Source organism: Schistocerca serialis, chromosome 2, assembly GCF_023864345.2.
Source record: "Schistocerca serialis cubense isolate TAMUIC-IGC-003099 chromosome 2, iqSchSeri2.2, whole genome shotgun sequence".
Classification (NCBI taxonomy): Eukaryota; Metazoa; Arthropoda; class Insecta; order Orthoptera; family Acrididae; genus Schistocerca; species Schistocerca serialis.
In genome coordinates, this window is record NC_064639.1 from 1,025,840,770 (window position 1) to 1,025,866,309 (window position 25,540).

Sequence of the window (25,540 nt, forward strand, 5' to 3'; positions counted from 1 at the left end):
AAGCTTACTGCTAAAATTGGCACTTAGACAATTTTTGATTGTTCTGGCAAACTTTCATGACTCGGTCATTATGTCATTCATTACTGTGAGAACAATTCCTAGCTGGGAACTGCATCTTCCAAGTTGATGATGCTTCCACTCACACTGCTTGAAATGTTCAATATCAGCTTGCTGAGCTTGCGGATAAAACTGCACCCTGGCTTCTGTAACTTCTGGTTTTGGGTGCAATTAGGGTATTGTAGTCTGATGAACAAACTATTAAGAGTCCATTAACCACATTCATTTCATCTCAACAATTTTTTAAAAAGAAACTTAAAAATGGAGCTATTTCTTTGCTAAAGGGAATGATATTGTAATTGCATATCACTCGGGATTCAGTGCATTGGTTCCAAGGAGGATTCAACAAAACTGCATCCAGTATCTGAACAGCAGGGTGGGATTGGACAATTCAGTTTCATGGAAAGGGGAGAAGATACACGGGATATATATCTAAAAACAAAGATGATGTGACTTACCAAACGAAAGCGCTGGCAGGTTGATAGACACACAAACATACACACAAAATTCAAGCTTTCGCAACCAACGGTTGCTTCATCAGGAAAGAGGGAAGGAGAGGGAAAGACGAAAGGATGTGGTATATCTTCTGGTAAACCTTCTGGGATGTAAGGTCATGGTCCATGAAACTCTTCAGCTCCTAACGTTTCGTCCAGAGCTGCACTGGAAATCTTCAGAGGGGTGTTTCTCCTCCGGTGAGTCTTGCCGACTGACGGGTCGGACGTCTGAGAGCGACTTATATAGCGTAGAAAGTGGGCGTGGCCAGAGTTACACGTGATATGCAGAGATAATCTTTGTCAGAGATGAAACTTAACTATCGATCGTAATCTCGTCACAGATAAAACTGTCTAGCAATTCTGTAGTGCTACTGTCCAAATATCACTAAGCTTCATGGTCTCTTCTTTCCGATTAAAATGATCCCTATGTATATATATTTCAATTGCTTCTCTACAAAGCCGTGGGTAATAGTTCATCGTCGTAGATAAAATTTTTGTTTCGGAAAACTTACTTGATGATTTCCTGACTGAAAAGCGTGTTCTGCTACAGCCGATTTATCTGTTTTTCCTAATCGGCAAAGACTTCTGTGTTCTTTTAACCGTGTATTTACGCTTCTTTTTGTTGTTCCAATATAAACTTTACATCATGTACACGGAATTTTATACGTGCCTCTGGCTGATAGAGGAGCACGTTTATCTTTTACAGACCGGCCACAAATTTTCTTCGTTGGTCTAAAAACAGGTCTAATATCATGTTTACTTAAAATCTTTCCAATCTGATCCGTTACTTTCTTTATAAAAGAGAGAGAGACTGTATTCTTCCCTCGTTTTTCGGGCTTGTCCTTAGGCTTTTTGTTGTTTGGGTGCAGAATTCTGCTTACTTCTTTCTTTGAGTAGCCATTTTTCTCAAAAGCGTGCTTCAGATGTTTTAATTCGGTGTCTAGATACTCCGGCGTGCAAATCCGCCTGGCTCTGTCAACGAGACTTTTAATCACACCTCTCTTTTGTTGTGGATGGTGGTTAGAGTTTTTATGTAAGTATCTGCTGTGTGCGTTATTTTTCTAAAAATCTGTTGTTTCAATCTTCCATCTGTCTGTCTCATAACTAAAACATCCAAAAACGGTATTTTGTTGTCATTTTCTCTCTCCATGGTAAACTGTATTCTTGGATTTATATTATTAAGGTAATCAAAACATTCGTTTAAGGCTTCGTTTAAGGCTTCTCTACCATGTGGCCAGACCACTGTAAAGTTTGGAAGGTAGGAGACGAGGTACTGGCAGAAGTAAAGCTGTGAGTACCGGGCGTGAGTCGTGCTTCGGTAGCTCAGTTGGTAGAGCACTTGCCCGCGAAAGGCAAAGGTCCCGAGTTCGAGTCTCGGTCGGGCACACAGTTTTAATCTGCCAGGAAGTTTCATATCAGCGCACACTCCGCTGCAGAGTGAAAATCTCATTCCACAAATGTATCGTCTACATACCGATACCAGCGAGATGGTTTCTTATCTGCTTTTTCCAAGGCTGACTGCTCGAATTTCTCCATGTAGAAATTAGCTACTGCAGGACCCAATGGGTTACCCATTACTACGCCTTTAAGTTGCTCATAAAATTCATTATTCCACTGGAACTGACAGGAAGTAAGACAATGCCTGAAAAGAGTAGTCAGATCTTCTGGAAAAATATCCGTTATAAAATCCATAACTTCATTAACTGGAATCATAGTAAATAAAGGGATAAACATAGGGATAATTTTAATCGGAAAGAAGAGACCATGAAACTTAGTGATATTTGGACAGTAGCACTACAGACTTGCTAGACAGTTTTATCCGTGACGAGATAACGATCGATAGTTAAGTTTTATCTCTGACAAAGATTATCTCTGCATATCACGTATAACTCTGGCCACGCCCACTTTCTACGATATATAAGTCGCTCTCAGACATCCGACCCGTCAGTCGGCAAGACTCACCGGAGGAGAAACACCCCTCTGAAGATGTCCAGCGCAGCTCTGGACGAAATGTTAGGAGCTGAAGAGTTTCATGAACCATGACCTTACATCCCAGAAGGTTTACCAGAAGATATGTCATTCGGTCGTGAAAGCCTTCATACTATGAAAGGATGTGGGTTTTAAGGGAGAGGGTAAGGAGTCATTCCAATCCCGGGAGCGGAAAGACTTACCTTATATATATATATATATATATATATATATATATATATATATATATATATATATATATATATATATATATATATGATGATTTTTTTTCCCACGTATATATATATATATATATATATATATATATATATATATATATATTATTGGTGTTTTGCCCTTAAAGAGCGCATTTTGACTAAACTACATGGCCAGTTCCTTTTGCTGCCTTCCTTGCTGCCCAAACTTCCCTCATTTTCTTGCTGTGTTTCTGTTTCCGGTCCTCTGTCCATGCTTCTTGTCGGCTTTGTGTCTTCGGCTTCATCTTGACTGCCTTTTTGGTTGCCCATATTTCTTTCATCTTCTGGCTGTGATCTTGCTTGCGTTCTTCGGTCCATTTAATGCCTGTTTGTTTGTCACATTGTATCTCATGTAGTTTACTTTTCTTAATGATGTTTCTGAACTTTATTCTGTCGTTTATTGTGTCTGCTGTTATGTTGAGTTGGTTCAGGTCGTTTTCTACCTCTGCCACCCATTTGTTGTTTCTAGTGGTTACCCAGTCAAAGATCTGTTTGGTCAGCCTGTGTGATGGCATTCTGTATAGGTGTCCATAGAATTGTAGTCTGCGTTTTCTAATCTTTTCTGTGATTGTCTCCGTATGTTTGTACAGTTCCTCTGTAGGTTTCTTGATCCAAATTCCATTGTTGTTAGTTGCGCCAAATATTTTCCTAAGTATTTTCCGTTCTACTTTTTCTAGTTGTCTGATACGTGTATGCCCTAGGATTAGTGTGGGCTCTGCTGCATATAGTGCCTCGGGGAGCACCAACGTGTCGTAATGGCGTAATTTGGCTTTTTGTGAGATAGACTTCTTGTTGTAATGATTCCACACTACTTTGTATGCCTTGTCCAGTTTAGTCTTTCTTTCTTCGTTTGAGTCTCTGTTATGTCCACTCATTTGTAGTTTTTCACCGAGGTATTTGAAGTTTGCCGTTTTGTAAATCGTGCCATACTTTGTGTTCCGAGATGAGAGTTTCTTTGTGTTCATAAACTGTGTCTTTTCGTAAGAGATCTGTAGTCCAGTTTTGGAAGCGATTTCGTGCAGTTTTTCAATAGCGTCTTTTGTTTCCTTTATACCTTTCGTGACAATCGCCAAATCGTCTGCAAAAGCCAGGCATTTAATATGTAGGTTTCCTAAGGTTATCCCCTGTTGTGATGTTTCCCATTCTTTTATGACCTTATCTAACACCAGATTGAAAAGGAGAGGTGAGAGGCCATCGCCTTGTCGGACACCTGTGCGAATTTCAAAGGGCTCTGATAGTTCCCCACAGAACTTTACTTTGGAGGTTGTGTTGGTTAAAGTTTGCTCTATGGTAGCCCGTGTTTTGTTGTCTACTTTGTATTCTGCTAGAATTTTGAAGAGAGTTTTCCGGTCGATAGAGTCGTACACCTTTTTGAAGTCAACAAAGGTAATGATCAGGTTCTGTTTGTGTTGTAAAATTATTTTCAGGTTCCAAATTTGTTCTGCACAAGACCGCCCTTTACGGAAGCCTGCTTGGTATTCCCCAATCAAGTGGTCGGTCTGGCATTCTAGTCTGTTCAGTAAAGCTTTAGAGAGGATCTTGTATGTGACCGGTAGTAGGGATATTCCTCTGTAGTCGTTCAGATCAGTCTTGTCACCTCTTTTGTGTAGTGGGTGTATCAGGGCAGTTTTCCAGTCGTCAGGAATTTTCATGGTCTTCCTGATGTCTTCCAAGATCCTGTTGATGTCTTTGGTGAGTTCTGGGTCTTGTAACTTCCAGATTTCCGCGATGATGCCATAGTCTCCTGGTGCTCTACGATTCTTGAGTGACTTTATTATTTCTTTAACTTCTTCTAGAGTTGGAGGTTCACTATCTGGATTGTATGTGCTCGTTTCTGTCATCATTTCTTCCATGGGGGGGGGGGGGGGGGGTGGTCCGTGTTGAGCAGTTTTTCAAAGTACTTTGCCAGAATGTCACAATTGTTTTTGGTATTGGTTTCTAGGGTTCCATCAAGTCTTCTGAAGCACAAGTTGGGTGGTTGATATCCAGTCATATTTTCTCTGAACGTTCTGTAGAAGTTTCTTGTATTGTTCTTCATGAAGTCCGATTCGATCTCTGTCAGTCGCCGTTTGTCATACTGTCGTTTTTCACTGCGAATGATTGTGCTTGATTGCTTCTGTGTTTTCAAGAAGTTCATCCAATTCTCTTGGGATTTATGGCTACTAAAGTTTTTCCATGCACGGATTCGTTGGTCAGTAGCTTGGTCACATGTGTGGTTCCACCAACAGTGTTTCCGTGTGCGTGGTGCTTGTGCTAGTTTCATGGCCTCTCGGATTCTTCGTGAAAGTTGTGTCCAGTCTGTCGTTTTCTCCATTTTAATTTTGTGTAATATTTGTGTCTGGTTTAAAGTAACGTATTCTGGATCTGGTCTAACAATTTTGTTCTTCTGGAGCTTTTTCTTGGGCAAAAGACGAATCTTGATCTGTAGTAGGTGGTGGTCTGAGTCGAAGTAGCCTTTACGGGTGTCTATGTTCAAAATTTCTTTTTGTGAGTCTTTCTGCACTATTACGAGGTTGATTTGTAGTTCTTGCTTTCCGCTGGGGAATTTCCATGTGGTAAGTTTTCGTGTTGGTTTCTTGAATTTTGTTGACATAATGGCGAGGTCGTGGCTTTTGCAAAAGTCTATCAGATGTTTTCTGTTCTTTTTGGTGTCTTTGTGTGGAGTATGTTTTCCTGTGATATGTCTGTATATCTTTTCTTTTCCGAGTTTGGCGTTGAAGTCTCCCAGTATTATTTTGACTCTATGTGCAGGAATTTTTCTGATAGTTTCTTCCATTGTCGTCCAGAAGTCATCAATTTCGTCCGGGTTTTTCCTGTTGTAGTCATTAGTTGGTGCATGTGCGTTGATTATTGTGTAGGATTTATTGGCTGATTTCACTGTGATGGTGCTGATTCTTTCGTTTGGTGACGAAAAGTCGATTATGCTGTCTGTGATGGACCTGTGTACTGCAAATCCTGTGCCAAAAAGCCTTAGGTATTTCAGTTGTCTCGATGGTTTTCCTTTGTATATTCTGAAATTCTCCGTGTTGAAATGGTCTTCGTCTGTGAATCGTGTTTCTTGCAGTGCACATATTTTGATTTGAAATTTTTCGAGAGTGTCTGTCAGTTGTTTCATCTTTCCTGTCTTCATCAGTGTGTTCACGTTGAGTGTGCCGATGTAGTGTTTGCATTTGGTCTTGAGGGAGTTTGAGAAGCTCCGATTCTTCTCATGATGTCCGTGAGCCCCCGGAATCCGATGCTCACGACAATCCCAGTCTATTGACTGGGGCCCGGGGTAATGAGATTTTTCTCGTTGTACCATCATAATGTTTAGTAGTTGGATGTATGGCATGCTGCCGACTACAACCTGACTTTCCAGATCAGGAGATTGGTTGAGGCCGCCACTGACATGTGGAGCAGACGCCTTTTGTAGCCGCCCACTGTGGGAACAGACGCTACTAGTAGTTTTGGTCCGCCCCGAGTATTTCATTTCTTCGGTACCACCTATATCTAGGAGGCATTCCCCTATCCGCTAGTAGTTTTTGATATTGACTGCTAGTACCAGAAAAAAATCATAAATCGAAGGTACATCACTGCTGAAAGCTTTTAGAACCAAGAACCATTTGGCATTTTCAGTTGCAGTGGGAATAGCAGTGAACAGAGAAGGAAAGGAGACAGAGAAGATCTAAAGACTAGTAGAATGTTTCATCAGTGTCTTTTCAGACAGCGGCAGAGCAATGCAGAGATGTTCATTAAACTCCAGTGGCAGATGCTGCAAGAGAAGTATTGTGTGCTATGAAAGGTTTACTGTAATATTCTGAGGATTTACACTACAAGAAGAATCGGGCAACACAATACTCCCCCAACAAACCTATCACATGATGATCGTGACAGGAAAAATGAATCTCGAAGTACTGTCCACTACTTGCCATAAGGTGGCTTTGAGAGTGTATAGATAGATTTTTCTCCAAGCATTGTAGTTTTTAATGGAATCAACAGACACACTTCATCATAATTTCACCTCTATGATAATGTATATTTTGTCCCTTTCTTCATAGTTGAGGATCCTCTCTATATGGCTATATGGAGTGCAATGTGTGAATGAATCATTCTTCAAACTCAAAATATAATTACTGAATTATCGTATATACCTTTATCAAAATACTTCTTGAATAGTTAAATATTATCACAAGAAAAGAGAAATTCAAAATATGCTTCATTAACCTTGTGTGTATATGTTTCTGTGCCTACATGATTGTGATGCTGATGAAAATGATGATTTATTTTACAGAGGTATGTGGATTACTTCAAAGTCAGAGAATTTTTACTAAATAAGGTCAGACAGAGACTCATTACCCTTAATGGCACAAAAACATTGAGAGATGATATTTCAACAAAGAAGACAGCTGCTGTGAGGAATCCCAGGTCTTTGCAAGTTGACAGCATCATAAACCGTGTGAAAAGAAAAGCACATGGTTTGAACCAATCAGAGGACATTGGAAATTCAAGTAAATTATCTTTAATTTAATGACTTATTTGTGTATAGTTTTCTTATTAATAAATATTTCATTAATAGAAACATACAGCAGAAATAGTATTCATGTAGTTATATGATGACTCTGTAATTTTATTTTTAATATTTATGGCATTTTCAAACCAACTTTTCTCAAATATTCATCATTATCATCTTCCTAGCCATTTCCCTCTCATAAAATTAGCTTAGATATACAGTTTATTTTGTAGACCAATAGTGAGGAGATTACTAGTGTAGAACATGTCAGAAAAGAAAAGAAAATAAACTGTAATACATATTTACAAAATATAGAAAAAAATGAGGAACAGAAGACTGATAATATTTGGACATTTATATAGTATAAATGACAATATGCCGATAAAACATATATTCAAGTGTCTGTGGGAAAAAAAATTAACAAGAAGCTGTATTTGAGAAGTTAAAAAAGTTTTAGATGTACGCAATGTAAAGACAGAAGCACCAGAAAAAAACATTTTTGGAAAGAAAGTGTTAAGGGCAGGAGCAGTTAGGGAATAGGTCTGAAGTGGTCTGAAGAAAGAAAAAAAGAGACATGATAAAATGGTGAAAGAATATTGAAGGAAAAGAAAAGAAAAGATGGGAAGAAATTGAAATTGGCACTTCGTCCCTATTTTGCCAAACTGGGACACACACACACACACACACACACACACACACACACACACCAGGCCTACGCAGAGAAACAGGCTCTGTCTGGGTATACACTTAATTCCCTAGTTACGCGTGGGATTTCCATGAACCCTAAATCATTTTTTCTACTCCCTGTTGTTTTGGTGGTCCATTGGGCAGTATTAACACCCCAACTCCTAAAAGACCATGTGTCTCTAGTCCACCTGGTATGTTGGTGGATGTACAACAGAGCAGTGAAGCAGACCACACTCTTTGGTAGATAATGTACATACTGTTCTTAAATGAGTAAAAGGTTCCTCTGAAAAGTTGTCAGCTTTCTACATTTGCAAAGCTCTTGGCGACTGTGGTCTATAGGTAGTGTCTTTGATTAATAATCAACACATCCTCGGTCCTGGGTTTGAACCCTGCCACTGCTGAAATTCTGAATAAAATTCACCTACAAGGGTGGCCAAAGACTTCCATGATACGAAGTCACCCCATTCAGCCAATGGGCTTGTCACAGAGAGCAGAGGAGTGGAGAGAGGTTCAGAGCACACTCTTGCCCTTGAGGTGGGAAACTGCCCCTAAAGACCAAAGAATCAGCAGTGATCAACGGCATGAGATTGTGAAAGGAATGGAAACCACTGCATTAAAGATGCATAAGGTGTATCCGCAGGACAAGTGGTCTGTAATAGAAAAGTGTCATGATGATCTCTCCATTTGCAAAAGATTCCAGACTTGTCCCTCATTGGATCTCCAGGAAGGGACTGCAAAGGGGAAGGTGATCGAGAGAAAAAGATTGAATACCCAGTGAAGAGATAACATTCTATGAGTCGGGGTGTGGAATCTCAGAAGTTTGAATGTGGTAGGGAAACCAGAAAATCTGAAAAGGAAAATGCTAAGGCTCAGACTAGACGTAGGGTGGGGGGGTCATTGAACTGAAAGAAAAGAAGTCAAGGATTTCTAGATGAGTATAGGGTAATATCAACAGCAGCAGAAAATAGTATTATGGGAGTAGGATTTGTCGTAAATAAGAAGGTAGGGCAGAGAGTGAATTACTGTGAACAGTTCAGTGATATGGCTGTTGTCATCAGAATCGACAGCAAACCAACACCTACAACATTAGTTCAGGTGCACATGCCAATGTTACAAGCTGACGATGAAGAGACAGAGAAAGTGTGTGAGGATATTGAATGGTTAATTCAGTACATAAAGGGAGATGAAAATCTAATAGTCATGGGGGACAGGGATATTGTTGTAGGGGAAGGAGTAGAAGAAACGTTTAAGGGAGAATATGGGCTTGGTACTACGAGTAGAAGCTGACCTCGGGGAAGATCAGTTTGGATTCCGTAGAAATATCGGAACACGTGAGGCAATACTGACCCTACGACTTATCTTAGAAGCTAGATTAAGGAAAGGCAAACCTATGTTTCTAGCGTTTGTAGACTTAGAGAAAGCTTTTGACAATGTTGACTGGAATACGCTCTTTCAAATTCTGAAGGTGGCAGGGGTAAAATACAGGGAGTGAAAGGCTATTTACAATTTGTACAGAAACCAGATGGCAGTTATAACAGTCGAGGGACATGAAAGGGAACCAGTGGTTGGGAAGGGAGTGAGACAGGGTTGTAGCCTATCCCCGATATTATTCAATCTGTATATTGAGCAAGCAGTAAAGGAAACAAAAGAAAAAATTGGAGTAGGAATTAAAATCCATGGAGAAGAAATAAAAACTTTGAGGTTTGCCGATGACATTGCAATTCTGTCAGAGACAGCAAAGGACTTGGAAGAGCAGTTGAATGGAATGGACAGTGTCTTGAAAGGAGGATATAAGATGAACACCAACAAAAGCAAAACGAGGATAATGGAGTGTAGTCGAATTAAATCGGGTGATGCTGAGGGAATTAGATTAGAAAAATGAGACGCTTAAAGTAGTAAATGAGTTTCGCTATTTGGGGAGCAAAATAACTGATAATGGTCGAAGTAGAGAGGATATAAAGTGTAGACTGGCAATGGCAAGGAAGCGTTTCTGAAGAAGAGAAATTTGTTAACATTGAGTATAGATTTAAGTGTCAGGAAGTCGTTTCTGAAAGTATTTGTATGGAGTGTAGCCATGTATGGAAGTGAAACATGGACGATAAATAGTTTGGACAAGAAGAGAATAGAAGCTTTCGAAATGTGGTGCTACAGATAAATGCTGAAGATCAGATGGGCAGATCACATAACTAATGAGGAGGTATTGAATAGAATTGGGGAGAAGAGGAGTTTGTGGCACAACTTGACAAGAAGAACGGATTGGTTGGTAGGACATGTTCTGAGGCATCAAGGGATCACAAATTTAGCATTGGAGGGCAGCATGGAGGGTAAAAATCATAGAGGGAGACCAAGAGGTGAATACACTAAGCAGATTCAGAAGGATGTAGGAGGCAGTAAGTACTGGGAGATGAAGAAGCTTGCACAGGATAGGGTAGCATGGAGAGCTGCATCAAACCAGTCTCAGGACTGAACACAACAACAACAACAACAACAACAACAACTAGGAGCGACAGAGGAGAAAGACTAATTGAATTCTGCAATAAATTTCAGCTAATAATAGTGAATACTCTGTTCAAGAATCACAAGAGGACAAGGTATACTTGGAGAAGACCAGGAGATATGGGAAGATTTCAGTTAGATTACATCATGTCCAGGCAGAGACTCCAAAATTAGATACTGGATTGTAAAACCTACACAGGAGCAGCTATAGACTCAGATCATAATTTAATAATGATGAAGAGTAGGCAAATGTTGAAAGAGACTAGTAAGGAAGATTCATTCTCTGAGGCTATACATACTGCAATAAGAAATAGCTCAGTAGGCAGTTCAATTGAAGAGGAATAGACAGCTCTAAGAAGGACCTCCACAGAAGCTGGAAAGAAAAACATACGTACAAAAATGGTCACTGCAAAGAAACCATGAGTAACAGAAGAAATATTTCAGTTGGTCAATGAAAGAAGGAAGCACAAAAATGTTCATGGAAATTCAAGAATACAGAAATACAAGTCACTTAGGAACAACATAAATAGGAAGTGTAGGGAAGCTAGAGCAGAATGGCTACAAGAAAAGTGTGGAGAAATTGAAAAAGAAATGATCGTCGGAAGGATTGACTCAGCTTATACAAAAGGCAAAACAATCTTTGGTGAAACTGAAGGCAAGGGTGGTAACACTGGGATTCCACTGTTAAATGCAGAGGAGAGAGTGAATAATTGGAAAGAGTATATTTATGGCCTCTGTGAGAGGCAAAATTTGTCTGCTGTGACACAAGAAGAAACAGAAGTTAACAGGAAAGAGATAGGTGACCAGTATTAGAATCAGAATTTAAAAGAGCGTTGGATGAGTTTAAGAATGAATAAGGTAGAAGTGATGCAATCAGAATTTCTAAAATCATTGGGAGAAGTGGCAACAAAATGACTATTCACATTGATGTGTAGATTCTATGAGACTGGTGATATAGCATCAAACTTTTGGAAAAACATTATGCACACAATTCCAAAGATTGCAAGAGCCAACACGTGTGAGAATTATCACACATTTAGCTTAACAGCACATGCATCCAAGTTGCTGACAAGAATAAAATACAGAAAAATGGAAAAGAAAATTGAGGATGTGTTAAATGATGATCAGTTTGACTTTAGAAAAGAAAGAGAGAGGCACCAGAGATGCAGTTCTGACTTTGCGATTGATAATGGGTGTAATACTAAAGAAACATCAAAACATCTTCATAGGATTTGTTGACCTCGAAATAGCATTTGGCAATGTCAAGATGTTCGAAATTCTGAGAAAAATAGGGATGAGCTGTAGGGAAAGATGGCTAATATACAATATGTACAAGAGCCAAGAGGGAATAATAAGAGTGAAAGACCAAGAGTAAAGTTCCCAGATTAAAAAGTTTGTAAGACAGAGATGTAGTCTTTCACCCCTACTGTCAATTATATACATCAAAGAAGCAATGACAGAAATAAAATAAAGGTTAAAAAGTGGAATCAAAATTCGAGGTGGAAGGATATCAGTGATAAGATTTTCTTGTGATATTGTTATCCTCAGTGGAAGTGAAGAAGAATTACAGATTTGGTAATAAGTGCAGAATATTGACTGAGAATAAATCAAAGAAAGATGAAAGTAATGAGAAGTAGCAGAATTGAGAACAGCAAGAAAGTTAACACCTGAATTATTGATCATGAAGTAGATGGAGTTAAGGAATTCAGCTACCTAGACAGCAAAGTATCCCATGACTGTAAGAGTGGGGAGGGCAAAAAAGGCAAACTGATGCTGGCAGAAAGGGCATTCCTGGCCAGGGGGAGTCTGCTAGTATCAAACTTAGGCCTTAATTTGAGGAAGAAATTTCTAAGAATTTGGAGCACAGCCTTCTATGTTAGTTAAACATGGACTGTGGACAAACTGGAAAAGAAGAGAATTGAAGCATTTGAGATGTCATGCTACAGAAGAATGTTGAAAATCAGGTGGACTGTTAAAGTAAGAAATGAGGAAGTCCTCCAGAGAATTGGAGGAAAGAACTGTATGGTAAACACAGACAAAAAGAAGGGACAAGATGGTAGGACATCTGTGAAGACATCACAGAAAAACTTCCTTGGTACTAGAGGGAGCTCCAGAGGATATGAACTGTAGAGGCAAACAGAGATTTGAAATACATCCAGCAAATAATTGAGGATATAGATTGTAAATGCCACTCTGTGATGAAAAGGATGGCACAGGAGAGGAATTCTGGCAGGTTGCATCAAACCAATCAGAAGACGGATGACTCAAAAAAGGAGACCTCGTGAAGGGGTTCCAGGACAAGTTAAGTCTTCAAGAGGCTGCATAATCATATACTCCAGCGGGAGACACTGAAAGTTTCCCACGTGAACAAATTCTTGAACGCTAAACTACATGGAGAATATGCTATCAACAGCAACAGTTACTGCACGCTGGGCTAAAGTGTTATAAAAGAGTTGTGATGTGCTACAACTTGATAAAATGATATAGATACCATGGAACTCCAACAGGAACAGGAAAACGAATGTGTCACCAAAAAACAGAATTTTGTAAAAAGTGTTTATGATGAGCAACCAAAGTCATTCAACATTCAATCTACCAGAGTTGCCTGTATATATTGTGGAAAGTGGAAAGTCAAGCCCTATGTACCTAATCCAGTATGCTGCTTTACATTTCAATGCCTGGGTTACACCGCCATAGGCTGTGTAACACATGTGAAAGATGCACTGCCCCGTTGTCCATAAATCAAGTATTTAATGTAATGCCCCTCCAGTGTGTATGTCAATTGCTCCCAGTCTGTTCTGCTTTGGAGCAAGGAATGTCCTGTCTTCATGAAAGAGAAGAAAATACATTAGATTAAAGTCACCCAACAAATCTCCTAACCTGCAAAAAAAGGGGGGGGGGCATTTAAGGCCACACAGTCACCTGCTTTCATGTATCCAGTTACCTCAGTATTAAAGCGGACTGTAGAGAAGACTAGTGTTGGTACTCAGACTTTGACAGCTGAGCAGAGCACATGAACCTGTCAGTGCAGCTGCAAGCCTGCATCACTAGTCCCACAACCAACCTCTCATACCACTGAAGTAATGATGGCTAATGAATCTAATATCAGAAAGAATAGCAAACTCTCATGGTAGACAATAAAAGAGAGACAGCAAAATATCTTTGTTAAAATGGCCTTGCCACCAGCTCCAAACTGAGGACAAAAACCAACAGGCTAAGATGATGAAGTCTGAAGCCATCAGACCATATGACCGTGGTCCTGTCTGACAGATCAGATGCTAACCATATCATCAATGCTACGAACATTGACATCTGCCTGAGAAAACCAGCAAGTCCCTCAAGTAACACCACCCTCCCTCCCTCCCTCCCTCCCTCCCTCCCTCCGTCCCTCCTCTGCTGCAACCTCTCGACCAAAGAGAAACGACAGGGGGAAGAAAAGACAGAGGAAAACCTCACCATTAAGATGGCTTCTATAGTTAAGAGGTATAGGACACATTTAGAGGAACTGCATCTATTAGCTCAGAGTAAATCAATGTGTATCTGTCTTGAAGAGACACATTTTAAATTGTCTGATACCTGCAAGATATGTGGCTACATTCTCCAAGAAAAGGGTGATCTTAGTGGAGGAGAGCTAAGGAGGAGAGGCTTTTTTCGTAAGAAACAACTACCCTCCTCACTTCTCTCCCTCACAACCATCCAGAATCAGTCACTGTATCAGTACATGTGCTTCATAAGTTAACACTATATTCACTCTTCCTTTCCGTTATGATGTGCTTGACAGAGGGGCTCCCAGTGGATTCCTTACTCAGCTCCCTTGACCTTTCCTTCTCTGTGGTAATTTTAACACACACAATTTGCTTTGGTACTCTAAGTCAGCTGCCCCTGGGGCAGAGCAATTGAGAGCATTCTCATGTTCTCGTGTGTGTGTATTTGTTGAAGATGGAATAGAGCACACACACCTCAGCAATGCAACATGGTCGTTCATTGTACTCGATCTGTCGGTATGCTCTCTAGCCACTGGACACGCTGCTCAGTGGGAAATGGTTGAAGACTTTTGCTCAAGCGATCACTTCCTACATCTACATCAATACTGCAAAGGCACCTGATGGTGTGTGGCAGGGGTACTTCTGTTACCACTGACTGATCCTTGATTCTCTGTTTCACTTGCGAGTGGTGCATGGAAAGAATGATAGTTGGTAAGTCTCAGTATTAACTCTGATTTCTCAAATATTGTCATTGTGATCATTTTGTGAGGCATAAGTTCCTGATCTGAATTCACCTGCCAGACAGAGTGGCACCTGAAAGAAAGCCACTGCATTGGGTGCTCTGTAGCATAGACTGGCCACTTTTCAGCCCACATTCTGTGTTCGATCATTGTGACAGTGTCCAGGAATGGGTGGATTATATTATCAAAATAATCCACCACACCAATGAGGCATCCATTCTGCAGTGTTCGGGTCAGTTGAAAAGGCAGCCTGTTCCTTGGTGGCTGGACAAATGCTGCTCTGCAAGCAGGAACAAGAGGGCCCTCTGCGCATAGCTTCAAGCCCTGGGCAACAGCAGAGAACCTCGTAGTCTCTCGGTAGTGATGCGAAATGTTGCTGAATTGTTAGGGACAGTAAAGGGAGATTGTGGCAACAGTTCCTGAGCCCTATCAATCATTCCATTAATTGTATGGGAGACCATCAGGCAGATTTCTGGAAGAGGAGGTAGGTGCCCAGTTGTGACGAAGCAGGCTGGGATAATTGTAATAACCCTCTTGTTTTGCCTTCTGCCTCCTTAATTTCATTTTTCATGTTTAACTAGTTACCATTAACATATGTGAATATAATCTGCATTGTCATAAAAGAGTAAGATTGGCCCGTAGTTTTAAAAAATATAACACCAGGCCTAATTTTGTACCTAGTTTTATGTTTGTAACTGATTTTATAATTTATTTTGACTACTCTTAGTTAGTATCTTTCATTATAGGACAAAATCAGTAATTGTTTCATAACTTAAATTCTATTGTTGACTGATAAACAAATATAAGCTATGTACTAATTATAAACATTTGGAAGACGAAATATTAGTAATCTTAAAGTATTTATTTGTCTCTATTCGAAAACGTGTTAGCAAAGCCAGCCCTTCATTAATTCCAAAGTAATTAACAGTTTTTCAGAAGCATTGTTCACATAATGATGTATGTTAATTTCATCATTTAAACAAATAATTAGGCCTAAACCTTGTTGTAGAAGAAACTGTTAAAAAGACGGAATTTTTTGATGCGATCAGTTAATTTAATGAGTTAAGTTTAAATTGTAATTTATTTAAATTTATCTTGAAACAGTGTGTAGTTTTTGGGCCTATTATTGTGATGATATATAAGGGCCCGATTTTTGGTCATAAGACAGTCAGTCCACATCCAAGTTTCAGACGAGAAATCTGTGTTGGTTAGGACAACAACAATGCTTCAGATTAACAGTGGAATAAGTGTTAAACAGTTAGGCCATGTGTAAAAACAATGACAGTGTCTGTTCCATATGTACCTTTCTATTCTTCAAGAATTGTGAACTTTGTGGTTAGGTTTTTACTGCTTGTAGATGTTCAATAGTAAACTATTGTAGCAGTACGTGGAGGTTTGCCTGCACACTATTAATGAGGCTTATGGAAAGTTGAACAATAGTGCACTGGTCATATAACTGTGTAATATTGGGGCAGTTGTAAACAGTGAAAATAAAAGACAGTGAAACACAACTGTGCGTATGTCAGCTACATTATTTACAGTAGTCATTGTCCAAATTACAAACTCCATTTTTCAGCCAGTGTAGCAATGCAGTATGCCGACACCAAGAACAACAAATGTTCTACGAAATAAATAAAGCAGGTGGGACCACCACACAGTGGCTGCTGTAGTGAGGAGTGGAAGACTACAGACCAACCCACAAGACATTGCCCAGACTATGGCAGCCTATTTTTCCACAGTTACAACAAATTCCAATCAGGATTCAGGTTTCTGATGCTACTGAGTGGCTGCAGAGGGCAGGCAGTAGGGACTTCAATTCCTCTACTGATGAAGAATACAATAGTCCCTTCTCCCTGTGGGAGGTGGACTCTCCATTATTTGTGGCTTGTGACACATCACCTTGTCATGACAGGATCCATTGTAATATGTTATGGCACCACACAGGGTGGAGCAAAGAAATCCTCCTCATGCTTTTTAACGTCATTTGGGCTACAGGACACTTTCCCAACTCATGGCAAGAGGCAATTTTAATTCCACTTTTAAAACCTGGGAAGGACTGCACATGCCTGAGTAGTTATTGTGGTGTTACCTTGTTAGCTGCTTGGGAAAGAACTTGAAGTGGGTGGTCAGTCACCTTGTCGGGATCATAGAATCCAGGCAGCTTCTGTTACTTTCAGTATTCAAGGCGTGTGAGAAGGGTATTGAAACTGATTTTTTTATCTAAAAGTTTTTATTTTTTTCAGACAGCAACATTGTTCCCTTCAAAGTAGTTCCGTCTGCAGCTCGTGGTCTAGTGGCTAGCATTGCTACCTCTGGATCATGGGGTCCTGGGTTCGATTCCTTGTCGTGTTGGGGATTTTTCTCTGCTCGAGGACTGGCTGTTTGTGTTGTCCTCATCATTTCATCCTCATTTGTGACAGTGGCTAGATTAGACTGTGAAATTTACAGGCACTGATGACTGTGCAGTTGAGCACCTCACAAACCAGTCATCATCATCTTCTTCAAAGTAGTTCCCTTCAACAGCTATATACCAGCGAAGATATTGTTCCAAGTCTCGGTAGCAGCACGGAAAGGCTTCATCTGGTGGGACCTTTTAACATACTGGCCACATTCCTTTGAATGTTCTCCAGGGTCTCAAACTGATGTTATTTTAAGACATTTTTCAATTTTAGGAAAAGAAAAAAGTCACAACGACTAAGATCAGGTGAATTGGGTGCTGCTGTGGAACAACAGGAATGCCTTTTGAGGTCAAGAATTTTGTCATGGAAGAGGCTGTGAGACGTGGGACATTGTCATGATGCAGCATCCACTTGTCTGCAGTGTCTGGTCTCACACAGTTCATATTTTTCTTGAGCCTTTCAAGAAGATCTGTGTAAAACACTTGATTAACAGTTTGTCCTAGAGGAAGAAATTCTTTATGTGCGATACCCGTACTGCCAAAAACAAAAGCAAATCAGAATTGGTTTGATTTTTTATTTTCTCATTTGAGCTTTTTTCGGTCAAGGAGACGTCTCAGTGTACTACTCCTCACTTTGTCACCTTGTCTCAGAATTGTACTCAAAAATCCAGGATTCATCACCTGTGATCACATGACAAAACATTTTGTAGTCATTGGCAATCTTATTAAGAAGATCAAAGCACAGGTTTCATCAGTTAGTCTTGTAATCAGTTGTAAAGTTTATCGGAACCATTTTGGCACAAACTTTTCACATGTGTAAATCTTTGGTCAAAATTTGCTGTATGGTGAAAGTGTTTAAATTTAACTAATCACTCATCATACATCAGTCTGATCTCACAAGAGCATGCACAGGGTTGATGTTTTCCTTGGTTTTCGAAGTTAAAGATCTTGCTGTACAAGGTTCATCTTCAATGTGCTCTTGGCCTTCTAAAAATGATCTGTTCCAGCAAAAAGCTTGTGCTCTTAATAAGAAACATTCCCCAAAGCCCTGTTTAAACTTTTCACAGGTAACACTCATGGATTCCCCAAGTTTAACACAAAACTTTATGGCGTAACAGCATCACTGATGGTGCTCTCAAAACTCGTGATAATTGTACGGAGATGAAACTTGGACTGAGCCTCTGGAAGGGATGAACACACCAGTGTACTCAAGAACAACAACACATGTTGCCACATTGCTCATAGTTTTCTCAGTCTCATTACTTTCATCATACACCTTGTAGATCCCCAGGATATTGCTCCACCTTCGATAACGTGACCCTAATGGAAGTGACTATACAACAAGCTTTCTTGTACCAGAATCACTTACTGGATGTATCTTTTGGCACTAAGAAGGCTGAGGATAATAATTGGAGGCATATTATGCTCAGGCAGCTCCATGAGTGGGGTTTTAGATGATGTCTTCCCTCCTGTATATGGTCCTTCCTCTTACCACACTAGTTTAGTTTTGAACTGGTGGTGTCCTCTCAGATTGCTTTGAGAAGGACAACGATCTCCCTGAAGGTAGTGTTTTAAGTGTGACTGTCTTTGTCATAGATGTTAATAGTGTCACATCAGTTGTTAAATATCCTGTCCAATGATTTTTATTTGTTGAGGACTTCACTGCCTTTTTTTCCCTCCTTGAGCCTTGCAACAACTTGTCAGTTGTAACTGACTATTCGATGGTTGGAGGAATGGGCAGTGAAGAAGAGTTTAAATTTCTCCACCAAGAAATCTGTGAATGTTATTTTTAACTATTCACTTTCTGTTTTAAACTTTCCTGAGTTGAGGATGAGGAATACTGTTTCCAATTTTAAAAACATGCTGTGGTTTTTGGGCCGCACCTTTGACTCTAAACTTACATGGTTGCCACTCCTTAGGCACCTAATAGACTGTTCCTAAAAGCACTTAGTATTTGAAAATGTCTTGGTCAAAATTCAAGGGGACTAGACTGAATTTTTCAGCTCCAGTTTCACAGTCCATTCGTGTGATCTTGGCCTGATTATGGGCATACAGTTTAAGGATCTCCACAACCCTCTTATTTGAAAATATCTGACATGTACACTATGCAGGAATTCAGCTGGCTACTGGTGCCTTCAGAAACAGCCAGATATTGAGCCTTTACACTGAGGCCAGTGAACATTCACATCAGGTGACATCTCCTCATGGTATGAAAGGTGTGTGAAACACTTTTCATGCCATACACACCTATGCACCATACCCTTACTTGACCACGAATGGAAGAGCTTTATTGTTATTGACAATAGGTGATGAGGCCCTATGGACTTTGCATGAAGGGCTAACTTTTAGAGGTGGGTGTGGCTGGTTGTTTTACACCAAGGTTGGAGCAGATCTCTAACTTGGGTACTAAAGAGGCCCAAAGTTATTTAAGACTTGACAAAATTCAAGAAAGCGTGGACTGCAGATTTAAATTTAAATCTCTGTTTTTTTAACTTTTGAGATAGACGTTTCAGTTTGGAAGTTGTGTACACTGATGAATCCCAGTATGGGACTACCTCAGGTGTCAAGGCAAAAGGTTTCTCATCTACTTTGATTCCCTTAGTGCCTTACAATCATGGCAGCTTATGTACCCAGCTTAGAAAATGGTCCAATATGCAGGCTGTCAGTTTGCTCGTGAATTGGAGATCCATGCAGTTGTGGGAGAAGGAGTGACTAACAGAGAGGGACAAATAGCTGCAGCAGGTAAAGCCATCCGTCCAGCTGTGGTGTTCCACATGTTGATCATTCAGGCTCGATGAATGGCCCTCACCTGTCTCTCAATTGGGCACTGTCTCCTAAAACATGGCTTTTTATGCCAGCAAGAAGAACCCCCCTCCCAGTCTGTGCTACCTGTGGCTTGGTGCAAATCACTGTATGTCACATATTAAATGAGTGCATTTTAAATTTTGATAAGTGTGCAGAAGCAGTTTTAAGTGGAGGTCTGCCTCTGTTTTACCTGATGCTGAGATGATTATGGTCAAGCTTTTAATACTGGACATTTTAGTGTTTTGCAGAGTGGCTGGCTCATCCTTCTTATTCCAGCATTAACCAACCACAACTATATGTTAATGCTATTTTAGTGCTTTCCATCAGTTTTTCCTTTTTTAGTCTTATGGTTTAGATACCACCATAATTTTTGTACTTTTGTGTGTGTGTGTGTGTGTGTGTGTGTGTGTGTGTGTGTGAGTGAGTGAGTGAGTGAGTGCGCACGCACACACGTTTTGCTGCATCCTTTTTTTTTTTTATTGTAGTTGAAATTTTATAATTCCATGAGTTGCTTTTTATCAATATTTTTTGTATTGTGCTAAAGACCTTGGTGTCATGCACCAACACCACCAATCCTCATCATCAAGATTCTTACTAGATTTTTGCAGAGATTGATTTCCAGTGCTACTTTCACACTCCAGGATTGGGTTGGGTTGTTTGGGTGAAGAGACCAAACAGCGAGGTCATCGGTCTCATTGGATTAGGGAAGGATGGGGAAGGAGGTTGGCCGTGCCCTTTCAAAGGAACCATCCTGGCATTTGCCTGGAGCGATTTAGGAAAATGACAGAAAACCTAAATCAGGATGGCCGAGCGCGGGATTGAACCGTCGTCCTCCCGAATGCGAGTCCAGTGTGCTAACACTGCGCCACCTCGCTCGGTCACACTCCAGTCTCTGCGATCTTTGTTCTTGAAGTGCACTTGGTATTCTACAAGCTGATGATATATCTGCTCCACTAACCTCATGCACCATGCTTTGGATAGTACTTTATATGTTATGAAGACAATTAAATGCAGCATTAGTTATTAGAAACCATTTTATCACCTTCCTTATGTCAAGGATTAATCAGATATACAGTTTGGCAGATCTTCTGAAACACAGCAGTTTAGAAATTTTTGCTGTGCATGTTAATGATAATTTTGAAATAAAAAGTTTGGGGAAGTTACCTTACCGTGTGGGTTTCACATCCCTTGCCATGCCTTATACAGTTGACAGTTTTGCTTTTGGTGATTAACTGCATTGTCCTCATCAGAATTGAAAACTGATTGGTGAAAAGACAGCTGACATCTGATTTTGTACTGAAAAGTCAGTTTGTGTTTGATGCGTTAATGTTGTTATGAGTTTTGGAATTCAGAATGTAAGACAAGTGTGCTCTCCAGTCTCTCCACATCATGCACTCACTCTCATGCAACAATGAGTGATTGCCTACTGCTTTTGGAAATTATGCACTATTAAAAGTTTTATTAAGATATTTATGTTATCATATTTTTATGTAAAATGTCACAAAAATAATAGTTTATGCACTACCGTATATGCTTTATGTTTTTTCACTAAACTGTGGAGTTCTTACACATGAAGTATTTTCTACATATTTTCTAGTGTCATTTTAATTCACTCAGTAATTTGGTAACATGCATGTACAGTAGACAACATGAAAAAAAGCTTTGCTGTTCTTCATAGTTCATGGATTGATTATACCAAATATACTGAAAATTGAATTGAAAAATTGTATGTGTTTTCTATACCCTAATTATAAATTGCCTAAATGTTGCCGTGGCATTATTTGCACTAGTGTTTTATAGACAAGTAGGTGTCACTGGCTCGTATGTTGCAGATGTCCATTTCAAATCTGATTGCTGACATTTATTTGTTATCTAGTATTTATCATTTCTAGAAGATCTTATAAATATGGATATAATAGAGGGAAACATTCCACATGGGAAAAATATATCTAAAAACAAAGATGATGTGACTTACCAAACGAAAGCGCTGGCAGGTCGATAGACACACAAACAAACACAAACATACACACAAAATTCAAGCTTTCGCAACCAACGGTTGCTTCGTCAGGAAAGAGGGAAGGAGAGGAAAAGACGAAGGGATGCGGGTTTTAAGGGAGAGGGTAAGGAGTCATTCCAATCCCGGGAGCGGAAAGACTTACCTTAGGGGGAAAAAAGGACAGGTATACACTCGCACACACACCCGTATCCAACCGCACATACACAAACACAAGCAGACATTAGGAAACTCTTTGCCTTTACAAATGTCTGCTTGTGTCTGTGTATGTGCGGTTGGATATGGGTGTGTGTGCGAGTGTATACCTGTCCTTTTTTCCCCCTTAGGTAAGTCTTTCCGCTCCCGGGATTGGAATGACTCCTTACCCTCTCCCTTAAAACCCACATCCTTTCTTCTTTTCCTCTCCTTCCCTCTTTCCTGACGAAGAGATCTTATAAATATGTTATACATGTAATGTTTGCATACTCAGTGTTTGCCTAAATAGCAGCAGTCTCCCTCCAGTGTCCTTAATAAACATTCTTCCTGTGCTAAGTGGTGTACTACGAGGTGCATTCAAGTTCGAAGTCCTCCGATTTTTTTTCTCTCGACTGGAAATAGATAGAAACATGCGCATTGTTTTAAAATGAGGCCGCGTTCATTGTCAATATGTCCCAGAGATGGCAGCACCATACGGCAGATGGAATTTTACCGCCAGCGGCGAGAATGAGAACTGTTTTAAATACTTAAAATGATGACATTTTCCTTACTTGAACAGCGTGCAATCATTTGTTTTCTGAATTTGCGTGGTGTGAAACCAATTGAAATTCATTGACAGTTGAAGGAGACATGTGGTGATGGAGTTATGGATGTGTCGAAAGTGCATTCGTGGGTGCAACAGTTTAATGAAGGCAGAACATCGTGTGACAACAAACCAAAACAACCTCGGGCTCGCACAAGCCGGTCTGACGACATGATCGAGAAAGTGGAGAGAATTGTTTTGGGGGATCGCCGAATGACTGTTGAACAGATCGCCTCCAGAGTTGGCATTTCTGTGGGTTCTGTGCACACAACCCTGCATGACGACCTGAAAATGCGAAAAGTGTCATCCAGGTGGGTGCCACAAATGCTGACGGACGACCACAGGGCTGCCTGTATGGCATGTTGCCAAGCAATGTTGATGCGCAACGACAGCATGAATGGGACTGTCTTTTCGTTGGTTGTGACAATGGATGAGACGTGGATGCCATTTTTCAATCCAGAAACAAAGCACCAGTCAGCTCAATGGAAGCACACAGATTCACCGCCACCAAAAAAATTTCGGGTAACCGCCAGTGCTGAAAAAATGATGGTGTCCATGTTCTGGGACAGCGAGGGCGTAATCCTTACCCATTGCGTTCCAAAGGGCACTATGGTAACAGGTGCATCCTACGAAAATGTTTTGAAGAACAAATTCCTTCCTGCACTGCAATGAAAACGTCCGGGAAGGGCTGCGCGTGTGCTGTTTCACCAAGACAACGCACCCGCACATTGAGCTAACGTTACGCAACAGTTTCTTCGTGATAACAACTTTGAAGTGATTCCTCATGTTCCCTACTCACCTGACCTGGCTCCTAGTGACTTTTGGCTTTTTCCGACAATGAAAGACACTCTCCGTGGCCGCACATTCACCAGCCGTGCTGCTATTGCCTCAGCGATTTTCTAGTGGTCAAAACAGACTCCTAAAGAAGCCTTTGCCGCTGCCATGGAATCATGGCATCAGCGATGTGAAAATGTGTACGTCTGCAGGGCGATTACGTCGAGAAGTAACGCCAGTTTCATCGATTTCGGGTGAGTAGTTAATTAGAAAAAAAATCGGAGGCCTTAGAACTTGAATGCACCTTGTATATTGCTGATCCTGCTTTTGGATTTGGACTTGGTTGTGGTTATGACATGACATTGCATGGCGAAGACGTTGGGTACTTCAAAACCTCTACATCACAGTGACTCCAATTAGGTGATGTAAAAGCTGTCACCTACATGGACAGAGAACAGAATACAAGAAGTATTTCATTCCTAAGGTTTGTGTGTTCATGAGACCAATGGATACTAAAACAGCAGTAAGTCAGCTGCACATTTGGCATCCATCAATTTTTTTCCGAAGATGCTGGACAAGACCTGTCAAAATGGCTCAAAGGATTCAACCAAATTGCCAAATATGACTGGTGGGATGATATTATGTTTTTGGTAAATGTATACTTTCACATGGATGGCACAGCCAAACAGTGGTCTGAGAACATGAAGAGAAGTTCAATAGCAGAGACACATTCCAGACTGTACTGAAAAATATTTGGTGACAATCAGCAGCAATTCTGTTTGGTCAAAGGACAGTTCAGAAGCTGACAAAATCTCAGATGTTGCAGAAGACAGCCACCAAGCTCTTCCGGTAACGGATGTCATAACAGCAGAGGAATTCAAGTCATGCTAGGACATCAAGGAAATCCAACAGAAAAGAGTCGGACAAGAGAAGTATGACTGACTCCTGAATGTTTTTCCTAGGGCTGTTGTGGACAACCTCCATGACCTTGCCTTTCTCATACATGGGTGGCATGAGGAGAGATACAACAGTTTATGGCAGCCAGAAATGTTGGACTGAGTACATGAGAGCTAGCAGCCATGAATTAAACCCACACATCAGTAGGTAATAGAGAATGTTGAAAAAGAGATGTATCAATTTTTAGCACCAATCTTTGTCACCAGTTCAATGGGCCCTGAAGAATGGGCTCTGCCAACTTGGACTTGTCACAGCCCAGCAATCGACTAACAAAAGTGACTGGTTAGTAAGGCAGAGAGCAAGGGCAAAAGAAAAATCTCACTGATTTACGCTTATTGATGCCCCTGTGCTACAGTGCTTTACCCCCCACCACAAGGATGACCTGACTGGGGAAAGGCCAGGAGAGGGGTGGCTGTGTTTGTCAATAACACACACCACTCCTCTGTTCTATCCTCATTCCTGACCTGCAAGCAGTTGCCATTGAAGTTCGTGTGGGTCACAGGGTCACAATATGCTTCCTGTATTGACTGCTACAGGAAGCATTAGATCCTGAGGCTTTCACGGCTCTTAGAGATCAACTTCGCTAACCATTTCTCCTACTGGAAAATTTCAATTCCCATAATGTATTAGAGGGCTCAACCTTTACATGCCCTAGTGGTTGAGTTTTAGAGAGCCTCATGATGTGTCAAGGGCTGTGCATGTTCAACACATGCAATCCAACTTATTTCAGTATTGTTACTGGATCATTATCAGCCATAGATCTCTCTTTCTGCTACTCAGCCCTCACAGGTTTTGCTTAGTGAGAGGTTACTAATGACGCAATTCCATTGATCATGTCCCACTCTAGGTCCACATAATTCTTGAAAGGAAGCTATCAAGATGGATGGTAATCACAGCTAAGTTGATGCTTTTCAACCACCTGGCTATGTTTGAGTACTGAGGCAGTGTCCAAGAGTGGGTGGACGACATCACACGTACAATCCATCATGCCACAAACTTATCCACTCTGAAGTCCTGCAATTGTGAACTGAAGAGTGCTGCTCAGCAATTTGGGTTAGGCATGCAGCTGTTTGACAGTTTAGCTGCAGCCCAACAGCAGTAAACCTCACAGTCTTTCATGTTGCAAGAGCCAAAGCTCAAT

General features: G+C 40.6%; 1 protein-coding gene across 2 annotated transcripts in view; it reads left to right on the forward strand.

The window, feature by feature from the left end:
• LOC126458436 (cilium assembly protein DZIP1-like) overlaps positions 1-25,540 on the forward strand; it is a 289,883-nt gene that overhangs the window by 150,173 nt on the left and 114,170 nt on the right. For both annotated transcript variants that reach the window (XM_050095490.1, XM_050095491.1), the window contains exon 11: positions 7,047-7,263. In XM_050095490.1, the coding sequence (XP_049951447.1) occupies positions 7,047-7,263 (217 nt within the window). The remainder of the gene's footprint in view (positions 1-7,046; positions 7,264-25,540) is intronic.